Source organism: Camponotus floridanus, unplaced genomic scaffold (assembly GCF_003227725.1).
Source record: "Camponotus floridanus strain SB8 unplaced genomic scaffold, Cflo_v7.5 scaffold10, whole genome shotgun sequence".
Classification (NCBI taxonomy): Eukaryota; Metazoa; Arthropoda; class Insecta; order Hymenoptera; family Formicidae; genus Camponotus; species Camponotus floridanus.
This window is the reverse complement of record NW_020229215.1, coordinates 225,124-247,379: the sequence shown is the minus strand read 5'-3', so window position 1 is coordinate 247,379 and position 22,256 is coordinate 225,124. Positions and strand designations below refer to the sequence as shown.

At 29.1% G+C, this 22,256-nt stretch overlaps 5 protein-coding genes across 7 annotated transcripts in view; 3 read left to right on the top strand and 2 right to left on the bottom strand.

The window, feature by feature from the left end:
- Positions 1-327: 327 nt before the first annotated feature.
- On the top strand, positions 328-2,899 carry LOC105255343 (mitochondrial import inner membrane translocase subunit TIM50-C). The gene is made up of 8 exons (XM_011264576.3): positions 328-609; positions 1,053-1,393; positions 1,615-1,734; positions 1,816-1,923; positions 2,039-2,170; positions 2,252-2,375; positions 2,517-2,620; positions 2,683-2,899. The coding sequence occupies exons 1-8, from the start codon at positions 468-470 to the stop codon at positions 2,773-2,775; spliced, it is 1,164 nt and encodes a 387-aa protein (XP_011262878.1). The 5' UTR covers positions 328-467; the 3' UTR covers positions 2,776-2,899.
- A 217-nt stretch (positions 2,900-3,116) lies between these two features.
- On the bottom strand, positions 3,117-7,576 carry LOC105255342. 2 transcript variants are annotated; one of them, XM_025409684.1, is made up of 12 exons: positions 7,553-7,576; positions 6,137-6,397; positions 5,814-5,915; positions 5,589-5,719; positions 5,290-5,380; positions 5,075-5,194; positions 4,784-4,982; positions 4,582-4,717; positions 4,202-4,422; positions 3,853-4,121; positions 3,591-3,764; positions 3,117-3,513 (listed from the first exon to the last, which is right to left on the bottom strand). In XM_025409684.1, the coding sequence occupies exons 2-12, from the start codon at positions 6,375-6,377 to the stop codon at positions 3,170-3,172; spliced, it is 2,028 nt and encodes a 675-aa protein (XP_025265469.1). In that variant the 5' UTR covers positions 6,378-6,397; positions 7,553-7,576; the 3' UTR covers positions 3,117-3,169. The 2 variants fall into 2 exon arrangements, with proteins under 2 accessions (XP_025265469.1, XP_025265471.1); XM_025409686.1 differs by lacking the exon at positions 7,553-7,576 and having other exon boundaries at positions 6,137-6,402.
- A 1,289-nt stretch (positions 7,577-8,865) lies between these two features.
- LOC105255340 (mitochondrial RNA pseudouridine synthase Rpusd4) lies at positions 8,866-10,997 on the top strand. Of its 2 annotated transcripts, none has more exons than XM_011264573.2 (5): positions 8,866-9,163; positions 9,650-9,836; positions 9,907-10,096; positions 10,180-10,680; positions 10,806-10,997. In XM_011264573.2, the coding sequence occupies exons 1-5, from the start codon at positions 8,965-8,967 to the stop codon at positions 10,821-10,823; spliced, it is 1,095 nt and encodes a 364-aa protein (XP_011262875.1). In that variant the 5' UTR covers positions 8,866-8,964; the 3' UTR covers positions 10,824-10,997. The 2 variants fall into 2 exon arrangements, with proteins under 2 accessions (XP_011262875.1, XP_011262874.1); XM_011264572.2 differs by having other exon boundaries at positions 10,180-10,686; positions 10,806-10,934.
- On the bottom strand, positions 10,793-11,430 carry LOC105255341 (39S ribosomal protein L34, mitochondrial). Its single transcript, XM_011264574.3, has 2 exons — positions 11,245-11,430; positions 10,793-11,061 (listed from the first exon to the last, which is right to left on the bottom strand). The coding sequence occupies exons 1-2, from the start codon at positions 11,283-11,285 to the stop codon at positions 10,833-10,835; spliced, it is 270 nt and encodes an 89-aa protein (XP_011262876.1). The 5' UTR covers positions 11,286-11,430; the 3' UTR covers positions 10,793-10,832.
- Positions 11,431-11,874: 444 nt separating this feature from the next.
- Positions 11,875-22,256, top strand: part of LOC105255339 (ADAMTS-like protein 4) — a 71,179-nt gene continuing 60,797 nt past the window's right edge. Inside the window, exon 1 of the mRNA XM_011264568.3 lies at positions 11,875-12,145. The gene's annotated coding sequence lies outside the window, so the exon portion shown is untranslated. The remainder of the gene's footprint in view (positions 12,146-22,256) is intronic.

Genomic DNA, 22,256 nt, shown 5'->3' with positions numbered 1-22,256 from the left:
ATCGTCCGAAGGAAGTGTCTTTTTTTATTTACATTCATGTATATAAATAATATCAGTGATTAATTAATTCAGGATCGTTGATGAAGCAATGAAAAAGATATATATATATATATATATATATATATATATATATATATATAATATCGATCGTAGAATCAGAAAATTTTTATTCATCATTTTTTCGAGACTAATCATTCGTTTATATAAACATAATTATCCATATATAACAAAATAAAATTTTGCCGTTCGAAATCTGTTATTTTTTTCTTTATTTAAAATCTTTAATTCAAATTTTCAGTAATACTTTTGTTTATTTCGACATACATTAATATTCTTGGCCGACAAGATGAATGATCGGATTTATCGGCCGTGCAGAAGTTGGCCGGAAAATGTGAGAGTGAATTGAGATTGGGGTTAGATTTTGTACGCAAAAGGGTGCCGGAAAGCTCTCATGATATTTTCAAGGTATGGCATTTGCGACGCGAAGTCTGCGAATTTTGTGTAAAATATACAATGCAAATGCGGGAACAACGCATTGTATCTTACGACGACCACTTAATCGAATATCGCTTGTTCAAGTGGCACAAAAATATCGTTACAGTACCGAAAGTAAGTACCAACATAACCTCTATGCATTATAGAAAGCATGGTAATCTAAACTGATTGAAGGCACATTAAATATACTTAAAAAAAATGGGAAGCATGGTAATCTTATTGTTAAAATAATTTCAGTCATAAATTACAAATAATATCGTTTAATTATATCGAAATGGTATCGATTAATGATATCGAAATAAAAAATAAAAAACGACAAATACGAAAGAAATAAATACTTTTTACATTTTAACATTTGATAAAGATATATATTAATTAAAGGAGATTGTTTATTTTACTACATAATAATGCGCGAAAATACTTTAACTATAATTTGTAAATGACTTAAGCTAATCACATGTAATCAAAAGATATTAAATCATTATTTGTATAAGTATACATATATAAAAATATTGCATGTTTATATTTCATATATAATTTGTGATTTTTATCTACAGCAACAGATCGTCCAAAAATTACTAGTAATCTAACAAATATACAATCGTCAATAAATGAAGCTGAGCGTGGACAAGAAGCAACGACTCAAAAAAAACAGAAAGAATCACAAACAGAAGATGAAGAAGAGAAAGCAAATCGTGAGCGATCGAAGAAAATGATGAATTATGGATTTGCAGCTTTTGGTGCAGTCATGAGTATTGGCTTCACTTATTTAATATATGAATTAGGAAGACCTAACTATGATGAACATGGGAATGTCATTGAGGACGAATTTTCCAATTTACCATTCTTTGAACAAATTTACAAGAGGGTTAAGAGAGAGCTCAATTATTATACAAGAGTATGATAACTTTTCTAATTTATTGTGCTCATACTTGCAAAAGAAAAAATATATACATATATACTTTGCTTTGTATTATAATAAAAAATATTTTTATAATTATTTTAATATTAAAGTTTTTATACAACATATATATTTCCTAATTTTAAAAACATAATTATATGAAATTATTCATATATATGGAAAGTATTTTGTTATAATGTTTATATTGATGTTTACAGCTGGTACAGGAACCTAGTAGAGAAAAATTATTACCCGATCCATTAAAGTATCCATATATTCAGCCACCATACACTCTAGTTTTGGAATTGACAGATCTTCTTGTGCATCCAGATTGGACAGTAGGTTTTTAATCTAATTAAAGAGATAGAATATATAATTTAATTTGATACTTGGATATTATGGATGTATCTTATTTATAGTATCAAACTGGATGGAGATTTAAAAAACGGCCTGGAGTGGATCAGTTTTTAGAAGCAGTAGCACCCCCACAATTTGAAATTGTGATTTATACAGCTGAGCAAGGAATGGTAATTGTAATCTTTGCTTCTTTTAAAAATAGGACATTATTTTTAATATTGATAAAAAAATTATTTAAATTTGTATAAATAATATCTATAATAAATGTTTGTTTGATTTTTGCAGACGGTATTCCCCATTTTGGATGCATTAGATCCAAATGGGTACATAATGTTCAGATTAGTTAGAGATGCGACACGTTTTGTGGATGGACATCATGTTAAAGATCTGGGAGCTCTTAATCGCGATCTTAGTAAAGTAATTATTTTCTCATTATAAAAAAGTATCTTCTTAGTTAGTTTTGTGGTGCTTTTTATATTAAAATTATTAAATACATAGGTCATTGTTGTTGATTGGAATGACAGAAGTGTAAAGTTACATCCAGAAAATGCATTTAAACTTCCTCGATGGACAGGCAATGATGATGATACTACACTGTATGACTTAGCGGCATTCCTAAAAAGTAAATATATTTTATAATTATTTGCCTTAATAATTTCATATTAACATCATTCCTGCAAATTTATTTATTAACATTTTAAGTATCAACACATTGTTATGTATAATTTTTCTTAATAAGTATTAATGTTTTTTTTTTCTTTAGCAATATTAACATCAAATGTGCAAGATGTCCGAGATGTTTTGAATTATTATAGACAGTTTGATAATCCATTGGAAATGTTTAAAGAAAATCGTCGAAAATTATTGGTAAGTTACTGTAAAATAAGCAGCATATAATCAGAATACTCAAGTATAATGATAATTAATAGATGCAAATGGAAGAAGAGCAGAATAAGGCACAACAAGATAGTAGCAAAGTACTTACTTCGAGATGGAAACCATCTTTCCTACGGAACCGCTAGTCAACTAATGACATTACAAATTGAGAAATGTACATCTTTTGAATATGCAATACATTCAATCATTTCATTGCAAAAGGAATATGTATATTGTGATTACTGTATAATTTTTATTGTAATAAAAAACAACGTTCCAAAATTTGTTCTATTTATTTACATATTTATACAGTTCATTATCACAATTACATATAAATACAATAAAGTATTTTTGTATCTATATAATTTATTTTAATTACATCTCTCTCTCTCCCTCTCTCATAGATATATAAAATATAAATTTTAAATAATCAACACTTTGTACTTGTATGTGGCATTTTCTTTTTTTTAATTCTCAATTAGATAAATTACTTAAATGTGTCTTTATTGAACTTCTAAATTTTAGTTTCAGTAATAGTTTTTATTGTAATACATTGTCATCTTCAATATATATGAGATCTTGTTCTTGAGAAATGTGAGAGAATTCTTGAGTGTTGATGAATGTAGATATACATCCAGAATCATCTTCTGATTGCATCATCGGATAATTCGAAGTTGACGATTCCAACCAATTCCAAACTTTATGATGGGATTCTGCAGTTTCAGGTACTGGTACCTCTTCACGTATTTCCCAAGCTGTAAGAAGTTCTGGTGCTAATAAATCTATGTATGATCCTAATGTAGCCAACGATTGTTTCCAACTTGGTTCAAAATCGTCTGCATCATCTTTATTGGATTTTAAACAGAGCTTTTTATTTGTAAAATCTGTAAAATTATTTTCATAATTTATATTATATCGATTGTGAGAAAATATATTTAAATATAAAAATATATTCTCTTACTTTCATATATATGTCTCATATTACATTTGTTGGATAACGTTAGAGGTACTAAGGGTTCGGCTTGAGCTGATAAAGCTTTTTCCCACATATTTAATGCGTAACAAGCTTTACCATTTACAGGAGAATATTTGTCCAATATATTTTCATGTGTTATACACTGATAAAATATGTCACCTAATAATAATAGAAAAATATATTCATATTCAAACATCAGCATAATGTTATCTAGAAAATATTACATATAAAAAAATATTAATTGTACCAATTGAATTTTGAACAAAGTAAGACACTTCTCCTTTTTGTGTATTTGTGACTAATGTGCTACCAGTATTAGACAATTCAAATCTACTTCGTAAATATGGATTCAAGCACATTCCTTGAATTTGAGATTCATTTAATGTTTCTACAATACATGGAGGTATAAAAGGCAAATTAAAGGAATGAGATTCCTCCTCGCCCATCCAAGTATTCAAAATTATAGCGTTTTCGCCGATTTTCTGAGATGACAAAACAATAATTTCCTTATCATTGCTGCAATTAATGAACAATATGATTAATATTATGTAATAGAGCGATTATTTTAAGAAATTCTTATTTAAAATATTATTTACTTGTTAGTTACAGTTGCCAATAGTGGAGTATCTTTGAATTGATGCGTCCATTTTTGTCGTATGCAGTGCTTTGGAGAACGATTATCACATAATAAAAGAGAATGATAAGTTCCCACATATCGACAACAATTGTGTTTACTCGGTGCTTCGACAGAGAGATTCTCGCAATTTTCTAAGTTAAATTTTGGACACAATGTAAGACATGGTTGGTCAAAAGCAGTCTGAGAACAGTAAAATTGTAATTACCATTAATGTATAAAAATTAAGAAACAAATACGTTTTTATTATTAATAAATAATGCTAATAAATAATAACTTCTAATTTGTGTATCTGTATTGTTGTATAAATGATAAGTATCTTAAAATTTTTCTATTTCTTACTCTTATATCAACATAATGTAAACAACATCTATCCATATAAATCAAGACATTTGGATCCATTTGTTGAAATCTTATACATCCCCAAGCATCATAAGTTTTAGCATTATTTAACAGAGAACCACTATTAATAGAATGCCTACAAAAGACAAAACATCAATTTTGTGAACACACAATAGATATTTGAAGATGAAAAGATATTCACATATTATTTATATCCCATAAACATATTTTTCTTTCTGCACTTAATGTACAATGATAATTGACATTAGTTAAACTCAAATCAGCACTGACATATGGTACTTTTGATGCTTGCCTATGAATTTCATTAAGCACCATATGATTCTCTGAATTTGTAAGCATATAAATAGTACATTGATTTCTATGCCTTCCTAGAATTCTACCTAAAATATGAATTGTTATATCAATGTATAATAATAAACATTTATATATGTAATTATTTTACATTGTTTAACTACATAATTATCATACATACATGTATTATTATTTTCACTTTGTCTAATTTCATATAATAATCTATGTAATTTACATTTAGCTGAATTTTGCAGTAATGGCTTCCATATGGAATCTTTCATGGGTGTAATATTTGCAGCAACTGAAAATATTTCAAGAAATTAAAACATATTTAATCATACACAGAATATTATATATAATTATATAAATACACATGTTTTATATACAAAATAGTACCTAAATCTCCCATGAATGGAAATAGCAGAACATCCAAGCCATTTAACTGAATATTATTTAATGATCCACCAGTATAATACCAGTTATAAGTCTAAAATGATATTTTATTAGTAATAAAGTCAATAAATTTAATTTTTATCAAATATATTATTTCAAGTTATTCTTACTTAATAATAATTCAATTATTATTTATAAATTTATTATTATTTATTCAATTATTATTAATAACTAATTATTTTTCTAGGTATTTCACTCATTTTATTTAATAAAAATTTCTAAAAGATATATGTTAAATATACCCCTTCAAAATAAGGATCAGGATCCATGTCAAGTAATTCTGCTATATCTGCAACATATCTGGGAATCTGTGCATTATATCCGTTACTTCCTCTGTCCCATTTTATTTTCTTTTTATGTACTTCATTAAACTCTATTAAAAATAAATTTTATTTATTTTAAATTAATATAAAAAATTATTACTATTATTAACATTACAAATTATTTATTTTTTTTTTTGTATAAACCTGTTTTATGTCTTTCATAATAACCCATTATTCTGTCAATATCATCTTTTAAGTGTTGTTTTAGAGTAAGAAGCTGTAAAGCTGGATCTTCTTCAATAAGCACTGCAAAATTTAAAAAGGAGATGTTTATATTTTTATAAAATATACTTAATAAAATTAGAAAAAAAGAAAATATTACAAAGGAAAGAGAGAAAATTATAACGACAATAATTAAGATATTTTTAAAATATCTCTCTGGAGAGAATGGAATAAAATTATATAAAAATTATATTTCAAAAATATCTCACAAATTAAAAATTCACACATATCGGTATTATTATTACCTGTTCTTGATAATCTTGCTGGTGGTAATAATGGTTTTGGTAAATTACAATTATATGGAAAATCTTGATAGAGACCCATTGCACTTTCCTCATCCCATTCTTCAATACACGGTGACTTATTTAAATTATAACCAGGCATTACATGATGTGGATAATTCTTCAAAAATGTAGTATTGAATTTATTAAGTAAATTGTTTTCAGCACGCTTCAATCCTTTTGATTTTAATTTTTGTTGACTCATAATTTACTGAATCTATTTATCTGTTTATAAAATATGCACAGTTTATATATAAAAGTAATTTTTATATATAATATTATAAATATATTTTAAATATATTCGTGAAAGCGATAGAAAGATTATTGAAAAGCTCTTTACTCTTTCCATCATAAACATATCTATATATTACAACACTTTTATGTTTACAGGTAATATAAATATGATCAGAAATACCTATATTATGAGAAATTTGTCTCGAAGCAGAGAAAAAAAATATATTAATATTAATATTAACAATCCTTATATAACAAGAGAAAAAACTTGCATATATAACACGTGAATATCCTAAAATAAAGAAAAATTCATTTCTTCTAATCAGACTAATTTCAATTTTCAATGCTTTACACGTGCGTTGTACGACCATAGATTGAATAAATAATATAGAAATGAAACTTATTGTTAGACATTAATAGCATTTTCGAATGGTCGGATTTGGTCCGATTCCGGGATAGTTTAGTAGACATCATCGACCAATCATAGCCATTCTTCTGAAGAATCTATGGTTACATGGAATGTGATTGGTTAGTGACATCTAGTAAACTATATCCTGGGTTGAATCCACAGATATCTATATACTAGGATCCATGTTCTGAAGCCTTTTTTATTGATAAAAGCTCTAAGGCTTCTAAGGCCCAGTTTCACAATCCAGTTAATCCGAGTTTAAGTAGCAAATGGACCAATCAGGACCCAGTTTAACGTATTAAACTCGGATTAAGTGAGTTGTGGAACCGGGCCTTAAGGTGCAATTTCATTGACGCTAGAAACCAGCGGCAAATTAAAATCACTAGACTTTCTTTAGATATGGCGTCAATAAAATAAAGTTCAAACAGTTTCAACTTTTTCAGTGTGTAAAGCGGCCTTTTCATTGACGCTACTTTTTAGCGTCAATGAAATTGCACCTTAACAGTTGGCAGCCCTACGAGATAGGCTGTGCAGCATTGCGCGTATATAAAATAAATTTGAAATCGCTTCTAGCCTAACCATCTTCACGCGATCGACTTTATTTGAATTGCACGGCATCGCATCGAATTATGATGCAGCGCCGATTTGTTCGAACGTAATTCGGGACATCGCGATGCTGTATAAGCGTCGAATGAGCACGAATTGTCACGCAAATATGATAAATCACATCTACTCACCGTTCACCGGCTGTTCCACAGGCCGCTCCACTCGCTCGCCTCGGGACATCCCATTCCGATCTTGATGCACACGATATCATCAACGCGAACGCGCGACACTTTATTCAGCACTCCCGATATTCGCTCGCATCCAATAATCATCATCAAGGGCGCAAATAACGCGACGCGACTTCGCTCCATCTTCGCGATCGCGCTATCACTGAACTGTGAAAAATAGCTGTCGCACACTTTCACCGACATATTATGAAAGTCGCGCGATCATCCTTGGACACTTTCGACGCTCTTTCACTCGCGATATTCGTTTAAAAACGGTTAAAAGACGCGAAAAATGCGGACGTACGACGATCCGTGTAACTGCGTATGACTCCGATTCACGTATGACGCGTATGACGTAGCAGTGACGCGTATGACGTAGCAGTCACTCGCTAACATGGCGGCCGAACCAGTGCGCAAAAACGAATGCGCACTGGTTCGGCCGCCATGTTAGCGCGTGATCGCTACGTCATACGCGTCATACGTGAATCGGAGTCATACGCAGTTACACGGATCGTCGTACGTCCGCATTTTTCGCGTCTTTTAACCGTTTTTAAACGAATATCGCGAGTGAAAGAGCGTCGAAAGTGTCCAAGGATGATCGCGCGACTTTCATAATATGTCGGTGAAAGTGCGCGACAGCTATTTTTCACAGTTCAGTGATAGCGCGATCGCGAAGATGGAACGAAGTCGCGTCGCGTTATTTGCGCCCTTGATGATGATTATCGGATGCGAGCGAATATCGGGAGTGCCGAATAAAGTGTCGCGCGTTCGCGTTGATGATATCGTGTGCATCAAGATCGGAATGGAACATCCCGAGGCGAGCGAGTGGAGCGGCCTGTGGAACAGCTGGTGAAGAGCGGTGAGTAGATGTGATTTATCATATTTACGTGACAATTCGTGCTCATTCGACGCTTATACAGCATCGCGATGTTCCGAATTACGTTCGAACAAATCGACGCCGCATCATAATTCGATGCGATGCCGTGCAATTCAAATAAAGTCGATCGCGTGAAGATGGTTAGGCTAGAAGCGATTTCAAATTTATTTTATATACGCGCAGTGCTGCACAGTCTATCTCGTAGGGCTGCCAACTGTTAAGGTGCAATTTCATTGACGCTAAAAAGTAGCGTCAATGAAAAGGCCGCTTTACACACTGAAAAAGTTGAAACTGTTTGAACTTTATTTTATTGACGCCATATCTAGAGAAAGTCTAGTGATTTTAATTTGCCGCTGGTTTCTAGCGTCAATGAAATTGCACCTTTAGAGTACAAGCAATGCGAACAGACCTCGTGTGTGTATCATTCTAATATAGGAGTATTTCTGTAAATATTCCTGCAAGAGAAAAAAAAGGAATAATATTAAATTTTATTAGAAAAATGATGAGTACAATGATGTTACTTAGAACTACGCGAAACAATGAGTTCGCGATGGCATTTTGCACATGTTATAAAAAATACTGTACTGCGGGGGATGAATATACGAAAAACCTGGTCCATCCGTATCGTCGAATCCATCCATGGAAATCGGAAAACGAATTTGTAAATGATTTGTTAAAGAATGTTATTTACAATGCAGGTAAATTATCATTCTTTGTTTAGAGCAGATTAAAGATAATATTTTTATCCATATATAATAAAATATGTAAATAGAAATTTTATCTTAAAATAAGATTTTATCAAGATTTGTATTCTCTTGATTTTCTATTTTTTTAATTTATAAATGTCTATTGTATAATTTATAAATGTCTATTGTATAATTTATAAATGTCTATTTTATAATTTATAAATGTGCTTATTTTTAAATCTTTTTTAAAAGAAGACAGTTCTAAATTTTTTTCGCTACACAATACGTGTAACGATAATTTTTTTAAATACACAATACGTAATTGTCAAGTCTTATTATGAAAAATTATAAGAAGCAGTAACATTTAATGCTGCATTATTAATTGCCAGCTGTAGAGAGATACTTATTTTATAAATTTACGGCTTATTTAAATTAAAATGGTATGTCAATATATTACATTTTACATTTATATATTAATGCATAGATATTTTCTTTCAGATGGAATTGTTGCAATAAACAAACCATATGGTATACCTATACATAATAAAAGATTATATGATGAGTCCTCATCAAAAATCTGTCACAAGATTGTAAATCCAGTTAATTATTCTGTACATGATGTTTTGCCACATCTTGCAAAGGAATTAGATGTACCAGCCTTAATACCATCCATGGGATCGGAAAAGTGTGTATATATCTCATTTTTGTTTTAAAAATATATTTATAACTTTTACGAAAAATTATTTTTTTTATAGATATATGACTGGCATCTATATTTTTGGAATTAATGACAATGTATGCCAGCAGCTAGAAAAAGCGAGAAGACGATTTCACACTCATAAATTTAGAAAATACTGGGCAATTACGACTAGAGTTTCAAACGAGATCAAAGGAAACTATAATTTGGCAATGATTTTACAAAAATCTTCATTAGGAATTAAAAAGGTACATTTGTCTATGTTTTACATATGCTATGTACAAATTAATTATGCATTTCTATTAAATTAATAATTATGCATACCTTTCAGCCTATTATCATAACAAAATGGTCTAACAATGCTGTAAAAAAGGACGAAGTTCAAATATTAAATATAAATTATAAAGTTATATCCAATTCAACACACAATTTAAGTTCCTTAATAGAAATAGAAGCATCTACAAGAAAATGGCACTCGATTAGATTATTTGCTTCTACTATGCTGTATAGTCCAATTCTTGGAGATAATTATCACGGTTCACGAGTTCAAAATATTATGGGTACATGGATAAAAGTCAATCCATTTGCAGAATCTTGTTGGGATATGCCACATATAAGTAAAGAACTGCTCCAATTGCTAGATATAAAGAAAAATCAGCAAGAAATTATTCCAGCTCATATCCATTTGAGAAATATACACTTAATATCTTTTGGCAAAGAGAAAAAAGATATATCTTTAGAAGCACCTTTAATACATCCTTTTGATTGGACTTGCAGACAACTCATGTTTAAGAACATACCTGAATTAAACAATGACAATATGGAAGATGAGGTAAAGGTAGTTATGTAATATACGATGAATATATATGTTCATAAGTTACACAAAGTATTGTAATAAAAAGAATTTCTATTTGAATTGATGAGAAAGTATTTATTTCTTAACATACATTCTTACAGATTCAAATAATTGGATGATTATTATGATTAATGACTTAATACATGTTTGCCTTTTAAAATTCTTCTTTGGAGAATTTTCCTTCCGTTTGGTGTCGCCAGTCTTGCAAGCCAACCATGTTTCTTAATGCGCTTACGTTCATTAGGTTGAGGAAAGTGATACCTCATTCTATTTCTAACGAGTGTCAAACTCCATGGATTCCATACCGCAGATGTCACGCTCACTGTTGAAGAAAGCTGACTTGAAACTCCCACACGTCTGAAAAAATGTTAATAAAACTTAATATATTACTTAGTATGTTACTTTATTATCTACAAGATAATTTTATTACTCGAGATCATACACTTGTATCTATATTATGTTAATTTTATGTAAAATGATACAACACGAAATGATACAACACATTGTCACATAATTAGAAATAAAATTTTATATACGTACGGTAAAGATTGAAATATGCCGGACATTAATTTTCCGATCATATTTTTATATCGTAAACGTGTGACAACAAGATGGTCAAGATCGTTGCTTGAACAATTTGTTGTGTATCTCGAAAAATTTTAGGTGTGAAATTCGAGGTTAATTCTGCGCCTTCTGCTTCTGTATACATAAGCTCGGTTACGTCATAATCACGTGATCATGCGCATCTGTCGAAGATTGCCGAACATTTCCGAAGATTGAAGAACGCGTTGTTACGTAGTTACTATGACAACGGAACGAAAGTTCGCGGTTTTAATTATCGCTGTCGAGATATTTCAATTAATCGTCAAAAAATTGGAACATTTTGCAGGATAAAAGTATGTATTAAATTAAACTGTTTGTTATATTTTCGTTACTTTCTCAAAACCGAATGTGTATGATTTTAAATTAGTGTAATAATAATTATAAGACAGCCTATATAGAATAAAATTTTAGGAACCAACTTTAGGGCGCTAATTTTAATCAAATATCTCGATGGCTGTCGTAATTTTTTTAATCGTAAATGTAATGAAATTATTAGATTTTTCGAATAAATCATTAAATTTAAATTTATATTGGCATTTTCGTTTCAGGCACGTCAAATATTTACAGATCATCAAAAGAATTTATGGATACCTGGTCCGGTTGACTTCAATCGGTTTATCAGTGAAGACCGTGTTCACTGATTAACCTATTCTTGGGTTTACAATATATACTCTGGAGGTTGCTAAAGGGCGTAGCAGTATAAAGAATACAACCCTCGAGAATGCGACACGACAACGATGACCTCGACCGATCGACAACATATATAAGCATCGTAAAAGGCATCCGACAAATTTCCGAGCAGAAAAGCAAACGAGGAACATCGCTGCATGATAGATAGGTATGTATATATTTTGAAAATTGTGTGTCATGTTAAAAATAGAAGCATGGAACACCGATGACTTAAACAATCTTGGAAAAATTATTTCATTCAAATTTTATTCTTATTTAAAACTTTATCAAGAAAATTGATAATTTTATAATATGTAAAAATTATATACATATACAATTTTAAAATGTATATCCGATTATCTTTTTATTAATTGATTAAGTAATCGGTTTATTAATCGTAAGAAAAAATTCCTTAGGATATTCTAGAAAGAATACAGGTGAAATATCCTTAGGAGGATACAGAGAAACTATAAAAATAGTTTTAATTATTAATTGCAATTTATTATTGAGTTTAATCATGGCATTTCTATATGAGTATTAGACAATATTTTTCAAAATATATTTCAAATAATATAAAAATTGAAAATAACAGCCAACAGAAAAGCATCTCTTTTAAATATTGGTTTTTATTTATCTTTGAGATTAATAGAAATTCATTCAACTTTAAATCAATTGAGTAAACTGATTATTTCGTTTAGAATAACAATGTTTTGAAATTTATATTTGTGAAAAAGTGCATAATTTCTTTCAAATATAATTTAATTTTTATTTTATTATATAAATTTTAATAAAAGTTTTATGATATTTTATTGTGTAATTAATACATATTTATTTTTGAAATTAGTTTTATAATTATTTTAGTTTTATATTCGTATTTGAAATTATAGTTTGAAATAAATTATATTCTAGAGATAAATTACATTCTAGAAATTAAAATTGATTTTCATCGTTCATTACTCGAGTTTTTAATTAAAGTATACACATTAACATATAAAATTTCTTTTATATCTCATATGTATTAATTTTATGCAATATTAATCTTAAAAAACAGGAAAAAGATATACGTAAAAAATATAAAATAATTTTTCAAATTCTTCATCCGTATTTTCATCTTTTATATTGCTTAGGATATTTTGAAAAGTCTATTACACATTAAAAATGCGCGATTAAACTAACAATTAATCTCAATGATGTAATAGTATCTCGATAATAAAATTTTTCTTTCAGTTTCTCTTTGTCGTGTATCCTCTACTTTGAGAAATTTTTTCTTTCATCTAATGCGTCCTATAGTGCTAATATACCTTATGAAAGAATTGATCTCGCCTCTATATTGATAGTAATCGAATGTCGATGCTGTGACTCCTTTAACACGTCGCGTGAACGCATACACATTTGTCAAATATACGAACACTCATGACATCACCATCTTGCGATGATTGTCTGAGTTTGAGATCACATGGGTCCTTTGTCCCGATAAGATTTTGATGTATTTGACATGTGAATAATGCTAGAGGGAATAATAATATAGATCAATACATCATATTGGTACTAGCATAAATTAATAGCTATTTTCATTATTTGTTTTTTTAATTTACCTAAAATATCTTTAAAAAAAACTTACAGAATAAAAACTCATTTCTAATTTTAATTTTTTATAGAAATATTTTAGAATAATATTCCATCTATTTAACAATAATTTTATTCATCGTTTTTACTTGAATATGTTTTTTAAAATCTTGATATTATTATGTTAATATGAAAATACTATCATATGATTATCGAGAATGACATAATGATACTATCTCTACTATTTTTAATCAATTTAATGAATAAGTTAATGGGATACAGCCGGGTTTGGTTACATAGGAAAATGATGCATATACTTGTCATTCAAAGGGCACACTTAGATATTGTTAGAATAAACTTATATCCCGTGGGTGGATAAATTTTTTCATTTATACCCGTGATAGGGCTGTGACCTAGCTGCTATATCATGTGGAACATGCACGCGGTCGTTCTTCGAATACGAATATGTATCACCGAATATATTATCGCATACCTTTTATTACCACATCGATTAAGTATAGTGAAGAGAGAATAAACATGTGTGTTTGTGTGTGTGTACACGCGTGTGTTCGTGTGTGTGTGTGTGTGTGAGAAGAGAGAGAAAGAGAAAATTGATATTATTTAAATTGAAATTAGCAAATTTGCTAATTTTTTTCATTTAATACATAGAGGTACTAAAGTAGATTGGCTTTAAATTGTACGTAAAATTTTTAAATCCGTATATTATATTTCTATATTTCTATATTAGATTTCTATACAATCTTTATATTTTTATTTAAATGTATCTATTTATAATTTCATAATCTATAATTAATCTACAATTAACTACAATTAATTGCAATTAAAATTTTAATATTTTTAATTATATATATGTATAGTTTTGTTATTATTAATTATTGCTATTATTAATTATTAAAATATTTAAAATTATTTTACTTAACAATGGAAAAATTGAAACATATATCATTGGAATATTATTTTTTACTTTATGATGTTGGTAAATTGAATTATCACTGCGTTGATTAATATCCGCTTTTATTAGAATGTTGAGAACATCTCCAACAATCCGTGAAAGCGCTGTACCGAAGGTACTAGAGCAAAAGGAACTTCTTTTTTAATTATTTCTCTCATTAATTATACAAACGAAGATGGAAAAATTCAAGAAAAAGGTGACTATTAATAATATAGAACAAAAAGCGTGGCTATGTCTTGTTAATTTTTTATTGAGATAAAGAATATTTAGTTTTTTTACAAATTCAAAAGACGAAACATATATATATGGTATACAATTATATATGTTTATAATTTAGTTATTCATTTAATTAAAAATTTACCTCAATTTACCTCAATATACATGGAGCATTCGTTACATTTGATAAGTTTATTATTAATTATCTATAATTAAACTTTAAATGTAAAGATTTATGTAACGAGATGTTCATAAGATTTAAGTCATTAGATAATTAAATAAAATTAAGAATCATAAACGCAGAAGGTAGTGCGTGATAGTCATACAAGTAAAATATATTACAAGAAAAAAATCATATAGATCATAAGACTTTTACATACAATATAAACGCAAAAATTATAATACATAATTGAAAATCTGTCGACAGACGTTTCGACCTTCTTCCAGATCTTTTTCAATATCAAAAATTAATGAATTCATTGGATTCATGGGATTGACTTTCAGCGTTTCCGATAATTTTCAAATCATATTTATATCTAATATTTACATTTCGCTTTTGATCACGCATTATCTTCTGGTTTATAGTTCTTAGCCTTATTTAATTATCTAATGAATTAAACTTTACATTATTAACATATAAAGTAAAAATTTAATTAATTCCATCAATCCATACATATAATAATTTTTAAATTCAATAATAATAATTTTCATAACTTTCTCGCGAACATCAATTCAAATGTAATTTCTTTTTCTCCAAAAAGTAAATCGAAACATTACAGAAATTACATATTAAAGTTTTATTGCAAAATACGGAGTACGTATTTTGCAATGTATTATAAAATAAATTATAAATTATAAAATAAAAATAACATCATTTGATATTTTTATATTTTTCTATTATTAGATAAAAGAGTACAATCATGATAATTTACAGTATTGAAACTACATAAATATTATAAAAAATACTAAAATTTAAATTATTTTAATGAAAAAATTATTAATAAATATATTTACATAGGAAAATAGAAATTTTATATATGTAGATACCTTATATGCGCGTGCGCTGATGTAAATATACAATTCAAAATCAAAGCGTTTTACTGTGCACATTAAATTAAAAAAATTCACGAGTTTATTAATTTTATTTTAAATAAGGAAAGCATATCAGGCACCCGGTATATTGTCAACTGTCAGTTGACAAGATACAGGATGCGCCTTTTCCGTTGTAAGAGTTCCGAACCGGCACTCCCATCCCATAGAATCGCGTTCAATCGTCCATCGATTCAACATGAGCGTGTCGTAGCGCCGGCAGACTTATTATCGATCATCTCGCGCGTATGCATGCATATCTTTTTGTTTTCTTACGTCATAAAGTTTTCTGTATGTGCTTTATCAAATACATTTAATTAATTTTTTTTAATATTTCTGTTATTCCGCCCGAATTTTTTAGTACAATTTGATGAAAAGGATTTAATAACAAGTAATTTTTTACGTTTCATTTAGACTGATTGTGACTGCAAAACATTACTTTTTCTTGTCGGCCGAATCTCGAAATAGCCATGATGCGGCTCTCGACCGTGACACACGCATCTCTCAGCGACAATTTACTTGTCAAATAATTCTTCCTACGACCGCGGGGCTCGCGATTACCGCCAAAGCATACGCAGTAACTTATGTGCATACTTATGTTACGTCGTCGATATTTCATTGTGCTCGCAGTCGAACGATAAAAATGTGCGGTACCGAAAAATATTAGTATGCTGCGACTATAGTTGCTTATGGTCTCTAACTAAATCTAGTGTTTAAAGCGCAGAATGATGTACTAATATGTACGTAATATTAGTTAATATTTCTTCTTTATATTTTAAAAATTCAGCGAAAAAAGACTCATTAAACATAAAATTTTTAAATGCAAATAGAATATAATAACAATCTGACAATTATCCTGAATTTTCTGTGTATGTATGATCCTTTATGAATTGAATGAATATGTGTGTGTATTATGTGTTGTGTGTGTGTGCGCTTATTTAATTATTTTCTAAAAATTTATGGATAACATAAAATTTCAATAATATCAAAACATTGAGTGACATACGTGAAGCTGAAAAATATGCTTGAGAGATTGTTCATTGTTTATATATGACTAGGATATAAAAGATTTATACAGACAATCTTCTTTGACTTTGTTTTGATTAATAAAAAATATATCGACAGATTGCTCGATGTATATCTTTCTAAGTCGATTCAGATTATATAAATCATTTTTTATCATTTGTCATAAAGCAAGATTAAAATAAAATTGAATTGGAAAATAAAAAGAGGTTAAAAATGATGTCACACATCTCTCTTTTTAAAATTCTTTTATAATTAAATTATTTTACGTATTTTTTAAAAATTTATTTAGGTTTTTCTCTTATTCGTGTTTTAAATTACGTATATGATTAAATATAATGACTAGATATAACATCCTTTTTAATAAAAAGATTCAGATAATTTAGATTAGAGGCAGACTCTTTTTACATATAATTTATTCCATAAAAATATAAATCATCCTTCATCGTTTTAATATTTTTATTAATTAACAATGAGATTTTTATTAATTTAGAAAAATAACTTTTTATTATTTTATTTATAAAGAAATTTAACATCTTACTTGTACAATTTCTATCTATATCATACAATGTAACCGCCCCGTGCATTGATCGACCTTTCATACCTTGCTCCATTTTTCCACGGAGCTTTACAAACATTTTAATGCTATGACTTATATATGATACAACATCCGCCCCCTTGACATTTTAAACACAATATATCGGTCTCGTTGTGTCGACAGCGTCGCATTGTCAGCGTGAAAAGCTCTTTATGCGAAAATATATCTTCCACGTATACATCAGCTGAACACGTTTCTTTAAATTCGATCATGCGAATGTAAAAAATTCACTATAGGCTTGCCCTTTGTCGCGACGAATTCCATTGAGTCCCTTAGAAATATATCGAAAAAATTTGACCGTGGAAATCTGACTCTAAAGGCAGCTCATGTTGTAAGGATTGTCGTTTTCATCAATGGATAAGTTCTTGAATATATTATATTCACGTTTTATGACAAGCTGAGCCCTATTTCAAGAAAATTGATGAGTTGACAGTCGACGAGTGATGGGAATTAGATTTGTATGCTTCAGAGATGGTCTTTAACTTTCGGTTTTCTTTTCTTCCTTTCAATAGATATGTAGATATGTGTGTGTGTGTGTGTGTATGTGTGTGTATTTTCTACTTCACACGCACACGCACACACACATATTCTTTCAAATATATGATTAAAGATTGATTCATTAGGTTGCATTGGATATCAAGATTAGTATCAAACTTGGATACTTTTTCTTATATGTATAAAATTTAGTAGAACGCTATTTTACTTTGCAACTTTTAAATTTTAAACATTGGATTTTTTAATTACATTTGAAATTGTTAATTTTAATTCATTAAAGGATAAAATGTCATATATTTTTTGCTGTATAACTGCTGCATAACTTGCAGAAATTGATATACCTCCGTTATTATATCATAAGTATGCGATATGTGCAATGAAATATCGCCGGTATACTTGCAAGGATTGCTCTGTCGATTCGTTGAAGTTAACCGCATCGTCTTATTATAGATGCGCGGGATGTACCGCAGTTCCGTGCGTTTCAATCAGCGCACTTTGATGTAGTCATCGGGTAGTTTCATGCTGCCAGAAGCAGGAAGGTAGCAAGCATCTCTCAGTAATCATTCGTAGTTGCAACCTGCATAAGCGTGCGCAATTCGATGCGGCAATTACGACGCTTCTGAGAGAGCTGAAGGGCGCATTTGGCGTGTCTAATTATGTAAATCACGATCGAGTCAAATTAATTAGTTCGGCCGACTAATTGAAGGCACCCGCTGCTTGATCGATCGATCATGGAGTCGGCGAGTTCAGAGATGCATCAATGATAAAGAATGACTCGGAATTGCCCTTGGTCGCATCGCGATCGATCATTTTCTTGATTTCGATCTTGCGATACATCGCAGTTAGTGTAATTTAATTAATTTATTGCAAAAAAGGTAATTTAACCGATATCGTATGACTAAAATTATTGCAATAGATTATAAAATCATCGATCATTTTTTAATTCGAATGGCAAGATAGACATATCTGTCGCACTATGATTATATCGCACGAAATTAAATTGTTACAGGAATCTCTATTGCATAATACATGTAAAAATATTATTATATTATAAAAATTTTTAAATTTTATATATATATATATATATATATATATATATATATACACAATAACAAAGCTTTAAAAAAGTTTCTATAAAAATAAATCTTAGAAATATAATTTTAAAAATATAATCACACATTGTTCTTGAACTTACACAATATTTTTTTATTTTAAATCCTTGATTTGTCCGCACTTTTTTTTCGACACGTAGTAAATGCTGAAAGAGAAGACGCGCAGGCGAAAATTGGAGTAATTTTGACCCTCGGTAAAGCGATTCCTTGAATCTCCCTCGAATCTACCGACGTAATTGCATGCATTGCAGCCGTCTCCGTGTAACCCGATGCATCGCGTGGGCGATACAGCTCGATGTACCGGAACATCAGCTGGACCCGTTACTAGGTAGGAGGATGCATGGGAAGGCGGGAAAACGTATTTTCGATTTTCCAATAAATCTCAATTTGAGCGTATGCACGCATATAACCGCGTATTTCATTTACCAAAGCAATTTCATAATGACGCTTGAAAACAATGATTGCCCGGGGATTGGCTCTCTCTTTCTTTCCTTCTCTTTCGCTCTTATTCTCGCTCTCTGTGTATTGCTCTTACCAAGAGATAATGCGTATAAGTAGAGCGGCTTTAAGCCGGAGCATTACTGTTCACGATGAAATAATAGTGATTACGTTGCCCGCGGTATAAACTTGCGACGCCTATCACGATAAAATAGCGAGAAGTAAAAAGACACTGTTTAATATGCGGATATTATACATTCCAAATATAATGGATTGCAGTTATCGCAAAGATATAAAAATCAGTATAAAGTAAGTTGTTTTCAGAACTTGTCAATAATTCAGATTTGTCATTGCACGCATATTTTTTAATTATATGAGAGATATATTCTTAAAAATTATCTTCTTTTATTACAATTTAAGTATATTGTATTATAATTTTATTATAATTCAAGTATAATTTTATTTTGACTTTTAATTTTTAATTGAATAATCAAGTTGCGAGTCTCATCTCGAGACCTTTAATAACTCGTCATGCAATAGAATCTTACTCGCATTTACGTATAAGTGGATAACCGACATTCACTAAAGGATATTGATTCCTGTAATATCCGTGCATAAAGTAAGAGGAAACCAGCATGCAAATCTTAAATGAATGTAATAAACGTAATGTGTATACTGTATATGTAAACTAATGCAATACAATTTATCAAAATAGTTTTTCGTATAGGAAACATAACTTGTCTGACAAGACCTATGAATTAGATGGAAACTATTTGCTATTGCTAAACTCTTCATGTTTTACTTGTTGTGAATTAATTGTTAATAAATGTCTGTTCATTTAAAATAAATCACGTTTTGTGCCATTGCTTATATAATATCTTATGAGACACGTACACATAGGCTTAATTTTGTGGGATTTTTATCATAATATCATTTTTATCATAGATTCATGAATTTTTATCTAATGTTATTAATTACATTATGATTAATCAGAATAAATCAAAACGATCAAAAGATGTCAAAATAGTTGAAATTATCATGTTTATTTCTTTTAACAACTTATAAACATTCATTTTTAAAATCTTAATTTATAATCCTTATATTTAATAAACATCTCATGCTAGTGCAAGAAATACATTTTTAGCCCCTTTTAATTTTTAAACAAATTTTCATTTTATTCTGATGTTATATAATTATTTTTGGAAGATTCGGTGTAGTATTTTATGGCCAAATAAATGCAGATAAGACACGGGTCGTAACGATGCTTTTATCTATATAGTCTGTGCTAATTTGTTAATGGGATATCCTGGCTGACATATTATCGAGCGATTTTTCTAATCAGTATTTAGCGCGCTGATATGCGCTATTATTAGAAAAAACCTTCAAAAGAATCGCTGTTGCTTCGGTCAGTGTATGACATTATCGAGACATGCTAAAAAAATTGCTACCAAGAGTGAATGACGGTTCATATTTCAGAAAAAACACACATGACCCATAACCGATTCATAAATCTATTTAACCATATTCAGAGATAACATAAATATATATTTGACGTGTAACAAATACATATTTGTGAGACATATTGTGACATCGATCGTATGCAATTTAATTCTTAAATGTATCGTTTTGTTGGCAGTAAAATAATTATCTATATGTGTGTAATACAACTTGTAGAAAGAAACATGTCTAATAAAAGTGCAAGAGAGTACTGAAAGAGAGAATGAAACTAAATGGTAATTTATATTTTTTATTTTATTTTATTTTATTTTCTAAAATAAAATTGATTTCTACAAATTTTTTCTTTACATTAACATTGTCTAGTATGTTCACATCAATATATATTGATAAAACACAATGCGACATAAACACGATATAATATCTGTTAGTATTAATATTAAAAGAAAAATTTTTTTCGAGCACGTTATAACTATATAATATATATTGACACTTTATGTGCTTTACAAACTAATTAATTCTCCTTTTATATATGTACGATTAAAACATTTAAAAAATTACAAAATCCTTTTAATCTGATAGAATTAAATTCGTTGCTTTTGTGCATAAAAACTATTTGTAATATATCTTTTTAAAAATGTCTCACTCTGATAGTTAACGAATCTATGATATTCCCTTATATTTCGAAGACATGCCATAATGTATCGTTGAAAGGCGTATTTGCAAAACGAGAGAAATGCAGTAATATAAACATCTCAAATGATAATCTACAGATGTGAGCGGTTCCATTCAACTGATCATTTACATAAAACAGATACAGTCGAATCTTTCTCATTTAAGGTTCTAACTAAACTTATAGCTAATCTTGACATTTCCAATGCATACTCGTCTCTGCGTCATCGATGCTAAATTCGCTCTACAGGATGTTGCAAATTTAAAATTTTGTTATTCACTATCTAATTTATTTTTATATATAAAGATAAAGAATGATAACGGTTAAGAAATGTAATTTTGTGCAAATCAACATTTTAGATTTTACATATTAATTTTTTTTATTTATTACTGTTTGCATTTGCGATTAAAAAATTGCATAATTTATACTTAATATAGTGTAATATTTATATATTATAATACTCTCTTATGTATTCCAATAAGAATTTAAATTTGGTATATATAGAATAACGAAATATATTGTGAACGTATTTTATTTATTGTTAGATGATAAAACATAATATATCAAGTAAATTTATCGATCGAAATGGTCATGCGTTAATTTCCGCATGATTTTGCAGCGTTCGATGCGACATGCAGTAGT

Coding starts and splice junctions, on each gene's coding strand:
- LOC105255343 (XM_011264576.3), top strand. CDS start 468: ATGGCATTTGCGACGCGAAGTCTGCGAATTTTGTGTAAAATATACAAT. Junction 2,171..2,251: donor TTAATCGCGATCTTAGTAAA/GTAATTATTTTC, acceptor TTAAATACATAG/GTCATTGTTGTTGATTGGAA. Junction 2,621..2,682: donor AAAATCGTCGAAAATTATTG/GTAAGTTACTGT, acceptor GATAATTAATAG/ATGCAAATGGAAGAAGAGCA.
- LOC105255342 (XM_025409684.1), bottom strand. CDS start 6,377: ATGAGTCAACAAAAATTAAAATCAAAAGGATTGAAGCGTGCTGAAAAC. Junction 5,916..6,136: donor AGCAAGATTATCAAGAACAG/GTAATAATAATA, acceptor TAAATTTTGCAG/TGCTTATTGAAGAAGATCCA. Junction 4,122..4,201: donor TTGGCAACTGTAACTAACAA/GTAAATAATATT, acceptor CATTAATTGCAG/CAATGATAAGGAAATTATTG.
- LOC105255340 (XM_011264572.2), top strand. CDS start 8,965: ATGATGAGTACAATGATGTTACTTAGAACTACGCGAAACAATGAGTTC. Junction 9,164..9,649: donor GAATGTTATTTACAATGCAG/GTAAATTATCAT, acceptor ATTTTCTTTCAG/ATGGAATTGTTGCAATAAAC. Junction 9,837..9,906: donor CCATCCATGGGATCGGAAAA/GTGTGTATATAT, acceptor TTTTTTTTATAG/ATATATGACTGGCATCTATA.
- LOC105255341 (XM_011264574.3), bottom strand. CDS start 11,285: ATGATCGGAAAATTAATGTCCGGCATATTTCAATCTTTACC. Junction 11,062..11,244: donor GGCATATTTCAATCTTTACC/GTACGTATATAA, acceptor ACATTTTTTCAG/ACGTGTGGGAGTTTCAAGTC.